The 12,158-nt window shown below is 49.3% G+C and overlaps 2 protein-coding genes across 5 annotated transcripts; both read left to right on the top strand.

Annotated features, from left to right (window-relative positions):
• Window positions 1–3,862: 3,862 nt before the first annotated feature.
• Window positions 3,863–6,771, top strand: Mrpl55 (mitochondrial ribosomal protein L55). Of its 4 annotated transcripts, none has more exons than XM_029545662.1 (4): window positions 3,863–4,034; window positions 5,146–5,229; window positions 5,528–5,729; window positions 6,536–6,771. In XM_029545662.1, the coding sequence occupies exons 2-4, from the start codon at window positions 5,207–5,209 to the stop codon at window positions 6,692–6,694; spliced, it is 384 nt and encodes a 127-aa protein (XP_029401522.1). In that variant the 5' UTR covers window positions 3,863–4,034; window positions 5,146–5,206; the 3' UTR covers window positions 6,695–6,771. The 4 variants fall into 4 exon arrangements, with proteins under 4 accessions (XP_029401522.1, XP_029401521.1, XP_029401520.1 ...); XM_029545661.1 differs by having other exon boundaries at window positions 5,149–5,229; XM_029545660.1 differs by having other exon boundaries at window positions 3,863–4,021.
• A 2,680-nt stretch (window positions 6,772–9,451) lies between these two features.
• On the top strand, window positions 9,452–11,882 carry C14H1orf35 (chromosome 14 C1orf35 homolog). Its single transcript, XM_021211787.2, has 7 exons — window positions 9,452–9,776; window positions 9,923–9,968; window positions 10,061–10,143; window positions 10,220–10,292; window positions 10,401–10,486; window positions 11,110–11,241; window positions 11,368–11,882. Exons 1-7 carry the CDS (start codon window positions 9,532–9,534, stop codon window positions 11,483–11,485), a joined length of 783 nt encoding a protein of 260 aa, XP_021067446.1. The 5' UTR covers window positions 9,452–9,531; the 3' UTR covers window positions 11,486–11,882.
• Window positions 11,883–12,158: the final 276 nt, after the last annotated feature.

Consider the following 12,158-nt stretch of genomic DNA (forward strand, 5'->3'; position numbering starts at 1 on the left):
AGAACCCTGTCATGAATAATGTCACTATATCCTGCGGGGGGGGGGCTACTGCTTACTAGATTGCACCTTATGACTTGCTCAGCCTGCTTTCTCTCTTTTTCTTTTCTTTTCTTTTCTTTTTTTTCTTTTTGGTTTTCAAAGACAGGATTTCTCAGTATATTTCTCAGTATAGTCCTGGCTGTCCCAGAACTCACTCTGTAGACCAGACTGGCCTCAAACTCAGAAATCCNCCTGCCACTGCCTCCCAAGTGTGCCACTACTGTCCGGCTCTGCCTGCTTTTTAATAGAACCAAGAACCACCAGCCCAGGGAGGGCTCCACCCACAATGGGCTGAGCCTTCCCCCAGCAATCACTAAAAAGAAAATGTCTCACCAAGAGATGGGGAGAGCTATCCCTTCCCATCATCAGCTGTACACTCAGACCAGGCCCTGCACCTCACTCGGGAAGCACAGTAGAGCTGGCCCTGGTGACAAGGATGCAGGTGAGCTGGGCCCACAGGTATGAGCACTGGAAGGCCCCGGCAAAATCTAGCTACTCACCCCATAGATAAAACAAGAAAATGACGAGAGGAAAAGGCAGACACATTTAACTTTCAGTATGGTTGTATTTGGAAGATGGAGATCAAGTCATAAACTTAACCACTGTAAACTTAAAACAGGGGATAGTGGAGCAGGTAAGGACCAAACTAAGCATGCATGGTTGGTCTGTGATTTGGTTGATCATTTATTTGGTCTGCAATAATTTATACCTCACCTATGACTATAAAAGTTCCCCTTTATTATTCACGTATGATGATTCATGACAACGGACCCAGCACTGAAGAGGCTATGGCAGGAGGATCACAGGTTTGAGGCTACCCTCAGCTACACAGTGAGGTGCAGGCTTCCTTGCCCTCCATAGTGAAACCTTATTGCAAATGAGAACAAAACAAAACCTTGCAGCCCTTGGCAGTCAAAAGCACCCTCACATGCTGCATGAAAGGGCCCAGAGGAAGTCATCCACACACTGAAGTGACTGGAACCTCTGCTAGGCAGGCCTTCCGGTCAGCAGGGTGACATTTCAGAGAAGCTTTTGGGCATGATAGTCCAGGCACAAGGCCTTTTCTCCAAAGTTTTCAGAAGGGAGAGAGTCTTGGTTTCAAGGCTTGTCTTTTTTTTTTTTTAATTCCTGAGACTAGGTCTCCTGTACCTCAGGCTAGTCTCAAACCTGCTGTGTAGTCCTTGGAATTCTGATCTGCCTGCCTCTAGCTCCCAAGTACTGGGATCACTTGTGGTGTGTTTCAAACAGCTTAGCATGAGATGATGTCTGAGTCTCCAATATCCTTGGAAGCTTCAAGATACAATATGAAATACTACCCCATTGAAGCTAAATATATATATATATATATATATATATATATATATATATATATATATATATATATATATGTGATCTAGGAGTTTGAATGATCCTCAACACTACACCTGAGCTCTAAGCAACCCTCATTATAACTCCGCTGGCTTAAAGACATCAAAAGAAGCCACACTGTCCCTATGAAGAAGTTCCTCCTCCTCCTTTTCTGGCTGAAAGTTGTCAGTTAAAAAATGGCCTTTGGGCCAGGCATGGTAGCACACACCTTTAATTCCAGCACTTGGGAGGCAAAGGCAGGCGGATTTCTGAGTTCAAGGCCAGCCTGGTCTACAGAGTAAGTTCCAGGACAGCCAGGGCTACACAGAGAAACCCTGTCTCGAAAAAAACAAAACAAAACAAAAACAAAACAAAACAAACAAACAAAAAAGGCCTTTGGGGCTGGAGAGATGGCTCCTCAGCGGTTAAGAGCACAGACTGCCCTTCCAAAGGTCCTGAGTTCAAATCCCAGCAACTACATGGTGGCTCACAACCATCCATAATGAGATCTGATGCCCTCTTCTGGTGTGTCTGAAGACAGCTACTCTGTACCTACATATAATAAATAAATAAATCCTTGGGCCAGAGCGAGCTGGGTTGGAGTGAACAGAGGTACTAAGTTCAAGTCCCAGCAAGGACATGATGGCTCACAACCATCTGTACAGCTACAGTGTACTCATATACATAAAATAAATAAATAAATCTTTAAAAAAAAAAAAAAAAGGCCTTTTATGTGGGGCATGGTAGCTCACACCTTTAATCTCAGCACTTGGGAGGCAGAGGGAGGTGGATCTCTTGAGTTCCAGGTCAGCCTGGTCTACACAATGAGTTCCATGACAACCAGAGATACATAGTGAGACTGTCTCAAAAAACAAAAACAAATAAAAATAAATAAATTAATGGCCCGATTCTTTTCTCCCTCCATTCTCCAACCTGCAACATATTTAAGACAAAAAAAAAATCTCTTTATTATCACTGTATTCAAAGATATTTCTGGTCCCCTTAACTGGGACAACAGACAGAACCTCAGACAGTGAAAATGAGTCTCAAGACTTAGTGATCGATCCAGTGGAGAAAGGAAGACACATCTGAGATCTCGGGGCCTCATAGACTCAAAGCAAACCCACCACCAGGTGTGTGATGCCCCCATCCCCTGTGCCCCAAACTGAGTACCCTCTGCTGGAGCTCACTGACCTATAATACATCACTTTCATCAGCACCCAGAGGACTCCCTGCCATCTGCCCTAACAATACGACTCAACAAGAGGACTGCTTACTAGAGGAGAAGCAGAAAAGCTTACTATCCCTTTCTTCAGACAATGCCGATGCCACTCCTCGGCCTTTGCCAGAGCTCACTGGCTGACAGAAGATCACCTGACTTTGTAAGGTGGCTAGAGCTTCCTCTTCAGAAATCCTATAGGCACCAGCTTACAGTCGCATGAGTTCCCTGCTTTCTGGTGCCTGATAACCACTTGCAGGCCATTATGTTCGATGAACTCCAGAGGCTGGCTGCCAGGCTGCAAAACAAAACAAAACAAAACAACAAAACCAAACCACTTCTCGTTGAGTTCCTTATAGACCCCCCGATTACATGCTGGATAGCCCTAGGAGGAGACAGGGAACTAAACTGATCAGTGCAACCCAAGAGGGATGATGGTAAAAGACAAGGAACCCAGGGGAAAAAAAAACAAAACAAAAAACAAAAAAAAAAAAACAAACAAAACAGAAAAGGGGAAGGAAAAAGATCTACCACAATGAGGCCAGGGGCCCAGTGTGGCAACGTCCTCTAAAGGCAGCACATAAGTTTGTGTAGTCATCCTGAGAAACTTTGGAGAGAGTCCTGCAGCCTGCACAGCAGCGCACCTCCAGGGCTCACAATAAACCGCTGCTACAAGCTCTAAACGGCGGAGAGCTTCAGGACCCTTTAGTGTCGGGCCACTCACGAGACACTAGTCGGGTGCTTGAAAGTCGGGTTCTTTGGTTCTGAAGAACCGACTGTTCTCTAAAGATATTCCTCACAAGTACCGCCGCGACTCCAACTCCTTCACGTTGGCTGTTTTGCCAACCCGACTTGGCACTTGGATGTTCTACCTCGAACCCAAAACAAGCCATGTATCTGCTGAAAGGGGTCATGGGCGACCATCGGATCCCGAGCAAACCTAGAAAGCAACCAGGCGTGGAGACTAGGGACCGTCCAGCGGTGCGTAGCAAAGCTGTCTGGCTTCCGTCCACGCACTGCACAGGGTTGTGCTGCCTGCACCCCAGAAAGTCACAGAATTCCGACGGCCTCCCGCCCACACTCTCTGGCCTTGGGTAGTCCGCCGACCTAGCCTACTTCACTTTCGCCACCCGCAGCGACGCCAGAACCGGGACAACTAACCAGGACCCCCCAGAGCTGGCTCCAACCACGCCCACCTGGCCTTACTCCGCCCTTAATGGGGACGGCCGTCCCGCGCTCCGTGGCGTCATCACCGCGCGCCGCGGGCGCCTGCAGGACATCTGGGTTATGCTGCAGGATTATCATCTACGGTGACGGGACGGGTTCCCTGTGTGGCCCTGCGTGGCTCGGCCTCAGTTTCCCACCTATCGAGTAAAGTTCTGCACGGCGGGGTCTACGAGGTCTCTCCCACGCTAGGTAGCGATCGCAGGTTGGCGATTCTTGGGTGCCGGCAGCAACCGGCCCCAACACTGTAGAGTAAATGGGAGAGCGATTTGCGCGTCGGGTGGAGCAAATGGGAGGGGACGTGTGCACAGACGACCCCGGGTCTAGTAGACGTGGCTAGAGAGGATGAGGCCCCGAACTTGGGACACTGACCAGCGGGATCGCCTCTTTCGAGGCAGTGGTACCCTCCCTAGGTGGGGACGTTCTAATCTATGCGCTCGCCCACTTGTTCTATCTTGCTGAGTGTGGGACTCTGCTTCTACCTGCCTAGACCACTATGGGAGCTTCTGGCTTTGAAGAAGGTAGCCTCTTTTCCCGTCTGTAAGCGGAGTTGATAATAGTCTTCTCGCAGTATTGCTATGGAAACTAGAAGGATGTTAAAAAGAAAGTGAACCAAGCACTCCACACATACCCCGCACAAGAGGGTTGTGGTTTCATAAACTAGAGGAATTGGGTGGGCCTCTGTCCCGCTGAAAACTGCCTCGGTCTTTTAAGGATAGAACCCTGGTAGCTGCTGTTGTAAAAAGCCTCCGAAAGGATTTTCTAATCTGAGGCCAGAGGGCTAGTAGGATAGACTGGCATGTGACATACACCTAGATCTCATACGCAATCTTCTGTATCGAAGAATCCAAACCACATACTGAAGATAACTTTTTAAAATTGAGTCTGCATTGAACATAAGGGTTTTTTGTTTTCTAAACAAAACAGGTGAAAAGACGGTTATATGGCATTTGTAAACCCTTAGGTTTACTTAAGGTTTCTTAGTTGGTTTTTTGTTTGTTTGTTTGTTTTGAGACAAAGCTAGCCTAACCTTTAACTCCCTGGGTAACAAGATATCCTTGAATTCCTGATCCTCCTGCTTCTGCCTCTAGAATCCAAGCATGCACTTCCACACCTGGCTTTGTATTCTTTCAGGTGTATTTGAACAGGTGCACAGGTCATATGTAAATACCATGTATTGTACAGCAGAAAGCTGACAACCTGTCAGTTGGATAACTAGAGATGCACTTGGGTCTGACTTAGCCACAGGTCAGGATTTTAGGACAGTAATCAAATGGGGGAAAAACCCGGTTTTCCTTGTTGTTTCCCTTGCCTAGCAGGGCCTACGTCAGGGCCAGTGACCATTTCCTCCTGCCATCACAGTGCTAAGGAAAAACAATGCCTTTGGCCAGTCTGCTTAGGTAAGCATACCATTCCAGTCCCTTCAGGAACTCCCCAAGACACCCTGTCCTCTCCAGGAAGGGGTTGTTATCTCTGTCCTCAGTGTTGGGAGGCCTGTTCTGCCCTGAGTCCTCTGTTATAGACTGCTTTGACTCTGCTAGTAGTTCAATGGAGGTCCTTAAGTGTGAGCTGTCAATCATTGCTAGATAGTTGCTGGGCAGGTCTCTGTCATACCCTGACAGTGGCTGGCTAGCCTGGCATTTAGTGCCATCTGCCTCACTACCATCCATCCACCAGTGCCTGCATGTCTGTCCGTAGCCTGCTGAAGCACTGTGGTGTGAGAGCAGCCTTTTCTACACCTCGCCACCTACACACATCCCCTTGGAGAGCTGACTGCAGCAGGGCTTCATTCACTCGACTGCGCCGCCAGGCCTATGCTCGCCTCTACCCTGTGCTCTTGGTCAAGCAGGACGGCTCCACTATCCATATTCGGTACCGGGAGCCACGACGCATGCTGGCGGTAAGCTTCCTTCAGTAGGTACTTGCTGAGCCATGGTGTTAGGGCCCAAGACTAGGACTTGGAAGTGAAGTTGCATATGTGGGTACAGTCCTTTTACTATAGTGCAAGAGGAAGGGAACAGCTTGTTGGTGGGATTTACACCAAAAACTCCACTAAAAAAACAAATTGGTATTTTCTTTTTTGGATTTTGTTCTTGTTTTATTTCAACCTCTTTTAAGTGCTCAGATATAGGCCTATCTCACCATACCAGGCTTAACAAGTCTGTTTTTTTTTTTTAAACAAAACAAAAGACCAAATCTAGACTAATTGGTAGAGTGTTTGCCTAATAGGCACAAAGCCTTTGGTTTCAGGACCACATAAAGCTGCATATTGTGTGCTGGGCAGTGGTGGCACACGCCTTTAATCCTAGCACTTGGGAGGCAGAGGCAGGCAGATTTCTGAGTTCGAGGCCAGCCTGGTCTACAGAGTGAGTTCCAGGACAGCCAGGCTACACAGAGAAACCCTGTCTCGAAAAAACAAAACAAAACAAAACAAAACAAACCCCCCTGTACACTGTGGCCCACATCTATAACCCCAACACTCTGGAGGCTGAGGATGACTGCTGTAGGGTCAAGGCTTTCTCGGCCTAATTAAGACTCAGTCTTACGCAAGTATACCCTGAGTCAAGGGGAAAAGAACAGAAAAACATTTCCCTTCAAAACAGAACAGAAGGATAGAAGGCACGGGTAAAAGAGGTCCAGGTGTCTCAGTCAGTCATCCTCTGACTCCCAGTGGTGTGTACATAACCTCTCTCTCTCCCCATGCAGATGCCCCTAGACCTGGACGCCCTGTCTCCAGAAGAGCGCAGGGCCCGCTTCCGAAAACGGGAGGCTCAGCTCCAGCAGAGGAGGGAGGAAGAGCCAGAGGTGGTGGACAGTTTTGACACCGAACGATATAAACGGTTTTGGACCAAGACCAAGAAATAACTGTCAGGGAGTTCCACCGGGGGCATTTTGTAAGGATGGAGGGCATCTGTCTGTTTACCATACATTCTTGAAACCATGACCTCCTGTCATTGTCTTCTTTTGTGTGGAAGCCCAGTCCTGGAACTCATCATTTCTGAGAAGTATGTGCCAGGTCAAAGCCAGATTGAAAGGCTTTGCTCTAGGGTCCATTTAGGTCAGACTTGCAGGGTTGATTATTTGTTTGTTTGTTTTTGGTTTTTTTGTTGTTGTTGCTTTTTTGTTTGTTTGTGTGTGTGGGTTTTTGTTTGTTTGTTTGTTTGTTTTTTGGTTTTTTTAAGACAGGGTTTCTCTGTGTAGCCCTGGCTGTCCTGGAACTCACTCTGTAGACCAGGCTGGCCTCCAACTCAGAAATCCGCCTGCCTCTGCCTCCCAAGTGCTGGGATTAAAGGCGTGCGCCACCACGCCCGGCTGTTTGGGTTTTGATTTTTGAGACATGTCTCACCCTGGTCAGTCTAGAACTCAATATGTAAACAAGGCCTGACCTCCTAAGAGCTGGGATTAAAGGTATACGCCATCATACACAGCATCAGACCTCTGGGGTTTAAACAGTGCTATAAAGCTGGTTGAGAAGTATGTGGACAGTGGACAGGAAGTACCCAGCAACTAACAGCTCTACTTGCCTACTATTGGAAACCCCCACGTTAAACTCCTGGATCGCATCCACCCTGCAGTCATCTTTCTTGCCTCCCCCCTTAATAGGTCCTTTCCTAAAAGACAACCAGGGGAGAAACACTTCCCTGCCCTTGGGAGCCCAGGAGTGTGGCCAGGCTGTGTGTCTTGAATCCCTGGTCTACTCCAGTCTACAGAATGCGTGACTATGTAAACCAAAGCCTATGAGTAGCTGCCTGAACCTTTGTACTCCTGATGTTGGTATAAAATCCCACTGGCTTCCTCCAGACGAAGGAGCACACAGAGCAGCTAACCTCAAAAGCAGGCCTGGGGTTATCCAACCCTTCATCGTGTTACTCCGTTACTTGAGATTCTGGTTCTCACTGGAATAGGTGATTATACAAGGATACACAGGCCTCAGAACTGTTCTAGACATTTGTCCCATGCTCTCCCAGACCCATAGTCCACCTCCTCCTTAGCGTCACCTAGTATGCCTTCTGTGCTCTGACCATGCAGCTCAGCCTTTGTCCTAAGCATACCTTCCCTAAGAGACAGCTAGTATGCTCATCTTTTGCTGTGGCCCACATGACTGACCGATGCTCCCTTATGGTTGCGAGATGTTTGATCACACCATGAATCTCGAGACTTTGTTGTTTACTGGAAAAAACAATTTCTAATTGTGTGCCTCAGCCTTAGTACACACCTTTAATCCTAATGAAGGTAAACTTAGTTAGAAGGAAGCACCCATATTTGAAAGTGATTTCCAGTTGGGTGGCAGGCAAAGTGATGACTCGGAAGGATTTGACACAATAGGATATGCCTATCTCTCATGAGAACAGAGAGGAAAGAAGTGACTTAGGGGAAAGAATAGGAGAAGGAAGTTTACTGGGACCCTTGTACAGAGACAGGTTGCAGAGAAAGAACAAACTAGCCAGGTGAAGACAGAACAAGCCAGAAAATGAGGAGCCAGAAGATTAGAACATAATACCAAAGGTCGTATGAGGCCAAGCAGAGCAGTTCGGGAGAAGCTGAAAGAAGCCAGTTTGAATCACACAGTGTGGAGGTGTGGGGAAGTTTGAGCCAGATCAGCTGAGTTGACCATCCCGCTAGAGTTCAGAAAGAGCATTAAAGGGTGAGCTTATTCAGCAATAGGTCTCAGAGTTTGAAAACATTCTAGGCCAAGATAAGATTGTATGGAGGCTAGAAGCTTCCAGGACTAGGCCTAGGTTAGCAGACAGGCAGAAATGACAATTACATCAGGCAAATAAAGGATACATTTATACTTTCTTGGGCAGCTCCCCTTGGGACCATCTATTCATCCCTAGTATGATCTTGTTCTGAGGAATCTGAATCCAGCTAAAGGCAGGACATGACCTCAGGGCTCATACCAAGAGTCTCACAAGCTGTGGCAGGTACTCAACATGTGTTCAGAATGAAGACAAAAATGAGGCTGTCTTGGTCTATTTGGGATGCTAGAGAGTTCCAGGATGGGTAATTTATCAGACTAGGGATGGAACTCAAGACCTCCTACATGTTAGGCAAGTGATCTGTCATCAAGATGTAGCTCAGTTTCTGTTCATTTTGAGGCGTGGCCTCAGTAAATTGCCCAGTAAAGCTTCACCTGCAGAGAACACAGATCGCTCTGGTTTAGGGATCCTTGGACTTTCGTGCCACGTATGCACAATCTGTCACCCAGAGCACGGAAGAGTGGATCTATGTTTCTTTGGCGACTTTATCTGCCCCTCAGTGTTCATGAAGGGTTGCCATTATTTAACTTAGTTTCAACAGTGACCCGGGACCTCAGACCTTTGGAGTTAGCACGCTTGGCTTTCCAGAAAGTAAAGGGCTGGTGTCACTAAGGTTTTGTGGTGACCCTTTCCACCGAGATTTCTAACACAAGAGTTTCCAGGTGGGATAGCACAACCGCCTTTTCAAGGAGCTAGTGCGCAGGCGCACGTGGTATGAGGATGAAGGATGCGCCTGTGAAGCCCCGAACGCCCTTTAGAAAGAGGACCTTGATTGATATGGCCCCGGACATGCAGTGCGCAGGCGCTCGGGCACGTTAGCGAGAGCGCAGGCGCGCACGGGGGCGCGAGAGTGACGTCACGGCGAGCGTCCGGAGGCTGAGTGCTGCGGGGAGTCCGACTGGAGACCACGGGTGCTGAAGGCTGTGCAGCGGCTCCAGCACCATGTTCGGCTCCAATCGCGGCGGCGTGCGTGGCGGACAGGACCAGTTCAATTGGGAGGACGTGAAGACTGACAAGCAGAGGGAGAACTATTTGGGCAACTCGCTGATGGCGCCAGTAGGCCGCTGGCAGAAGGGCCGCGACCTCACCTGGTACGCGAAGGACCGCGCGCCCTGTACCGGCCCGAGCCGTGAGGAGGAGCTGGCAGCCGTGCGAGAGGCGGAGCGCGAGGCGCTGCTGGCCGCACTGTAAGCGCCCGGGCTGCGGGGCGACCGCAAGCGCTGAGGGCGGGATCTGGGTGGCCCTGGGGCGGGGCTGGATGTGGGCGGGGCACGGGAAGGAAGGGGACCGAGGGGCCAGACCCTTGATGAGCATTTCCGACCCTCGCTCGCAGTGGTTACAAGAACGTGAGGAAACAGCCCACCGGCCTGAGCAAGGAGGTGAGTCTGAGATATGGGTTCGAGGTCCGCGGGGTGGTTGGTGGCCCGTCTGTCTCGGGCCTAGAACCTCCAGTCTTACCCTGCTTCCGCAGGACTTCGTGGAGATCTGCAAACGGGAAGGAGGAGACCCTGAGGAGAAGGGCGTGGACCGGCTGCTGGGCTTGGGCAGCGCCAGGTTAGGCTAGTTGGGGAGCTCGGGGTAGGCCTGGGGGGTGTTTGAGAACTGTCCTCAAATGCTCTGTCCCCTGCAGTGGCTCCGCGGGCCGTGTGGCGCTATCCCGAGAAGACAAAGAGGCTGCCAAACTTGGGCTGTCAGTGTTCACGGTAAGCCCTGTCAAACCCAACTCACAGGATCCTGGGGGTTTAGAGGTGTCTGAGATTTGGGGCAGGAGTCCCTGGGTGTCCCTCACCACAGCTACTCTTGCCATACAGCACCACCGTGTGGACAGCGAAGGCCCAAGCACTGCCCCATCTGCTACCAGGAAAAAGCCTCGTGCTGAGGACAAGGCTGAGCTGGAGTAAGTCTGACTCCCTGTGCACACATAAAGGGGCAAACTGCCTTAGCTCTCTTAGTTTGAAGTAGGTGGACCTCCATCTCTGGGCTGGAGTCTCACTAGCTACCATAGGTGACCCAGCAGGGTGACACTCAGGCCCATGATGCTGGCCAGTTTGGTGGGAGGTGGAACAGTTAAAGTATGTTGGCTGGGGGTGGGGGGCGGCACATAACTTTTTCTTTAATCCCAGCATTTGGTAGACAGCAGGCTGATCTCTGGGCGTTCTCACAAGCTGGTTCCGGCCCTTGGGATGTATCTGTGTATGTGTACCTGGTTACTTCTACTTTTGTGTCATCTCAACTTTGTACTTAGGTAAAATAGTGAGTTCCAAGCTAACAAGGCTGCATAATGAGAACTTGTCTCCAAAGAGAGAGAAGGTCCACCCAGGTTGGCAGCATTCCAGCACTATCTTTGTGGCCATGGAGCCTAATATTAAGCTCATTTACAAATATCAACTCCTGACATGTAGATATATCAGTGCACAATGGGCCCTGCCCTAGTCTGACTTTCCCTGCTGGGTGAGACTACCCCGCAGTGGAGTCGACTCCAGTCCCTCAAGCTCAGATCCTTTGTATTGTTTCTTGCAGAGCAGAGAGCCATAAGAAAAGCAAGAAAGAAAAGAAGAAAAAGAAGAAGAAACACAAGAAACACAAAAAGAAGAAAGACAAAGAACATAAGAGGGAGGCTGACAGCTGCTCCTCATCTCCCTCTCCTCCCCGGTAGGCTAGGCCTAACTCTACCTGGGACACTGAGGAAATGGGAGGCAAAGCTAGCCAGGCCAGATGTGGTACTTGGCAGGGTGAGGGACCCTTCCTTTAAGTGTCCGGTTGTCCTTGTCTTCGTAGGCCCAGACACCAGAGACATTCTGACTTCTCTCCCTGCTATAAGAGGAAGCGGGAACATAGCCAGGACAGTGGAAGGAATCCATCCCGCAGACGACAAGACAGAAGCTCTGATGAATGAGAATGTGGCTAGACCAAAGGACACCAGATCCCTGGATGCCAAGTGGCTACCAGCCCACTCCCTACCTGCCCAACTGTCTCATCCCTACCTGGGATAAGGCAGGTGGCTGCTCCCCAGCAGGATCCTGAGCCAAGCTTGCTAGATCTTAGGATCTATCTTGCCATTTGGAGGCAACCACTTCATGTCACAGAGTGGGTCCTGGGTCACCAGAGTCTAGTGATTCTATAAGGGTAGTGCTCTTGCCCTGTCCCCCCACCAAGGAAGCTATAATTGCCCGGGAGACTGTCTCTGCTGCCACAGTGCAGGCCCTTGAGGGTAGGGTGTATGTTACTGATTACTCCTACTTTTTTTTTTTTTGTATCAGCCCACTTTGTACTTAAGTAAATGTATTTTAAAAGTAGAGTGTATTATCTCACTGAGGACAGGTTAGGCTGGGAGCATGGGCCCCCCCTTCCAGTATATACTAAGGGAACTGGGTCTAGGGACCAGAATCCTGTCCTTGAGGCTGACTTACAACTATAACAAGTGACCAAGAAGTTGGAAGATCAAACTTTTGTGGATCTGAAGGCATCTGCTGTCTGTCTGCCTAAGAGGTCCAGTAGCCAGATAATAGCAATTTTAGACCCCATGTACATTTAGGCAGACAGTAGAAGGTAGGGTTGATACAATATAG

This window comes from Mus pahari, chromosome 14 (assembly GCF_900095145.1).
Source record: "Mus pahari chromosome 14, PAHARI_EIJ_v1.1, whole genome shotgun sequence".
In the NCBI taxonomy this organism is placed as follows: Eukaryota; Metazoa; Chordata; class Mammalia; order Rodentia; family Muridae; genus Mus; species Mus pahari.

Bases quoted from the DNA above. Each gene is read 5' to 3' on its own strand.
- Mrpl55 (XM_029545662.1), top strand. From the start codon at position 5,207: ATGCCTTTGGCCAGTCTGCTTAG. The intron at 5,230-5,527 runs GTAAGCATACCA...GTCTGTCCGTAG, and splicing joins CCTTTGGCCAGTCTGCTTAG to CCTGCTGAAGCACTGTGGTG. The intron at 5,730-6,535 runs GTAAGCTTCCTT...CTCCCCATGCAG, and splicing joins AGCCACGACGCATGCTGGCG to ATGCCCCTAGACCTGGACGC.
- C14H1orf35 (XM_021211787.2), top strand. From the start codon at position 9,532: ATGTTCGGCTCCAATCGCGGCGGCGTGCGTGGCGGACAGGACCAGTTC. The intron at 9,777-9,922 runs GTAAGCGCCCGG...CCTCGCTCGCAG, and splicing joins GAGGCGCTGCTGGCCGCACT to TGGTTACAAGAACGTGAGGA. The intron at 10,487-11,109 runs GTAAGTCTGACT...TGTTTCTTGCAG, and splicing joins GAGGACAAGGCTGAGCTGGA to AGCAGAGAGCCATAAGAAAA.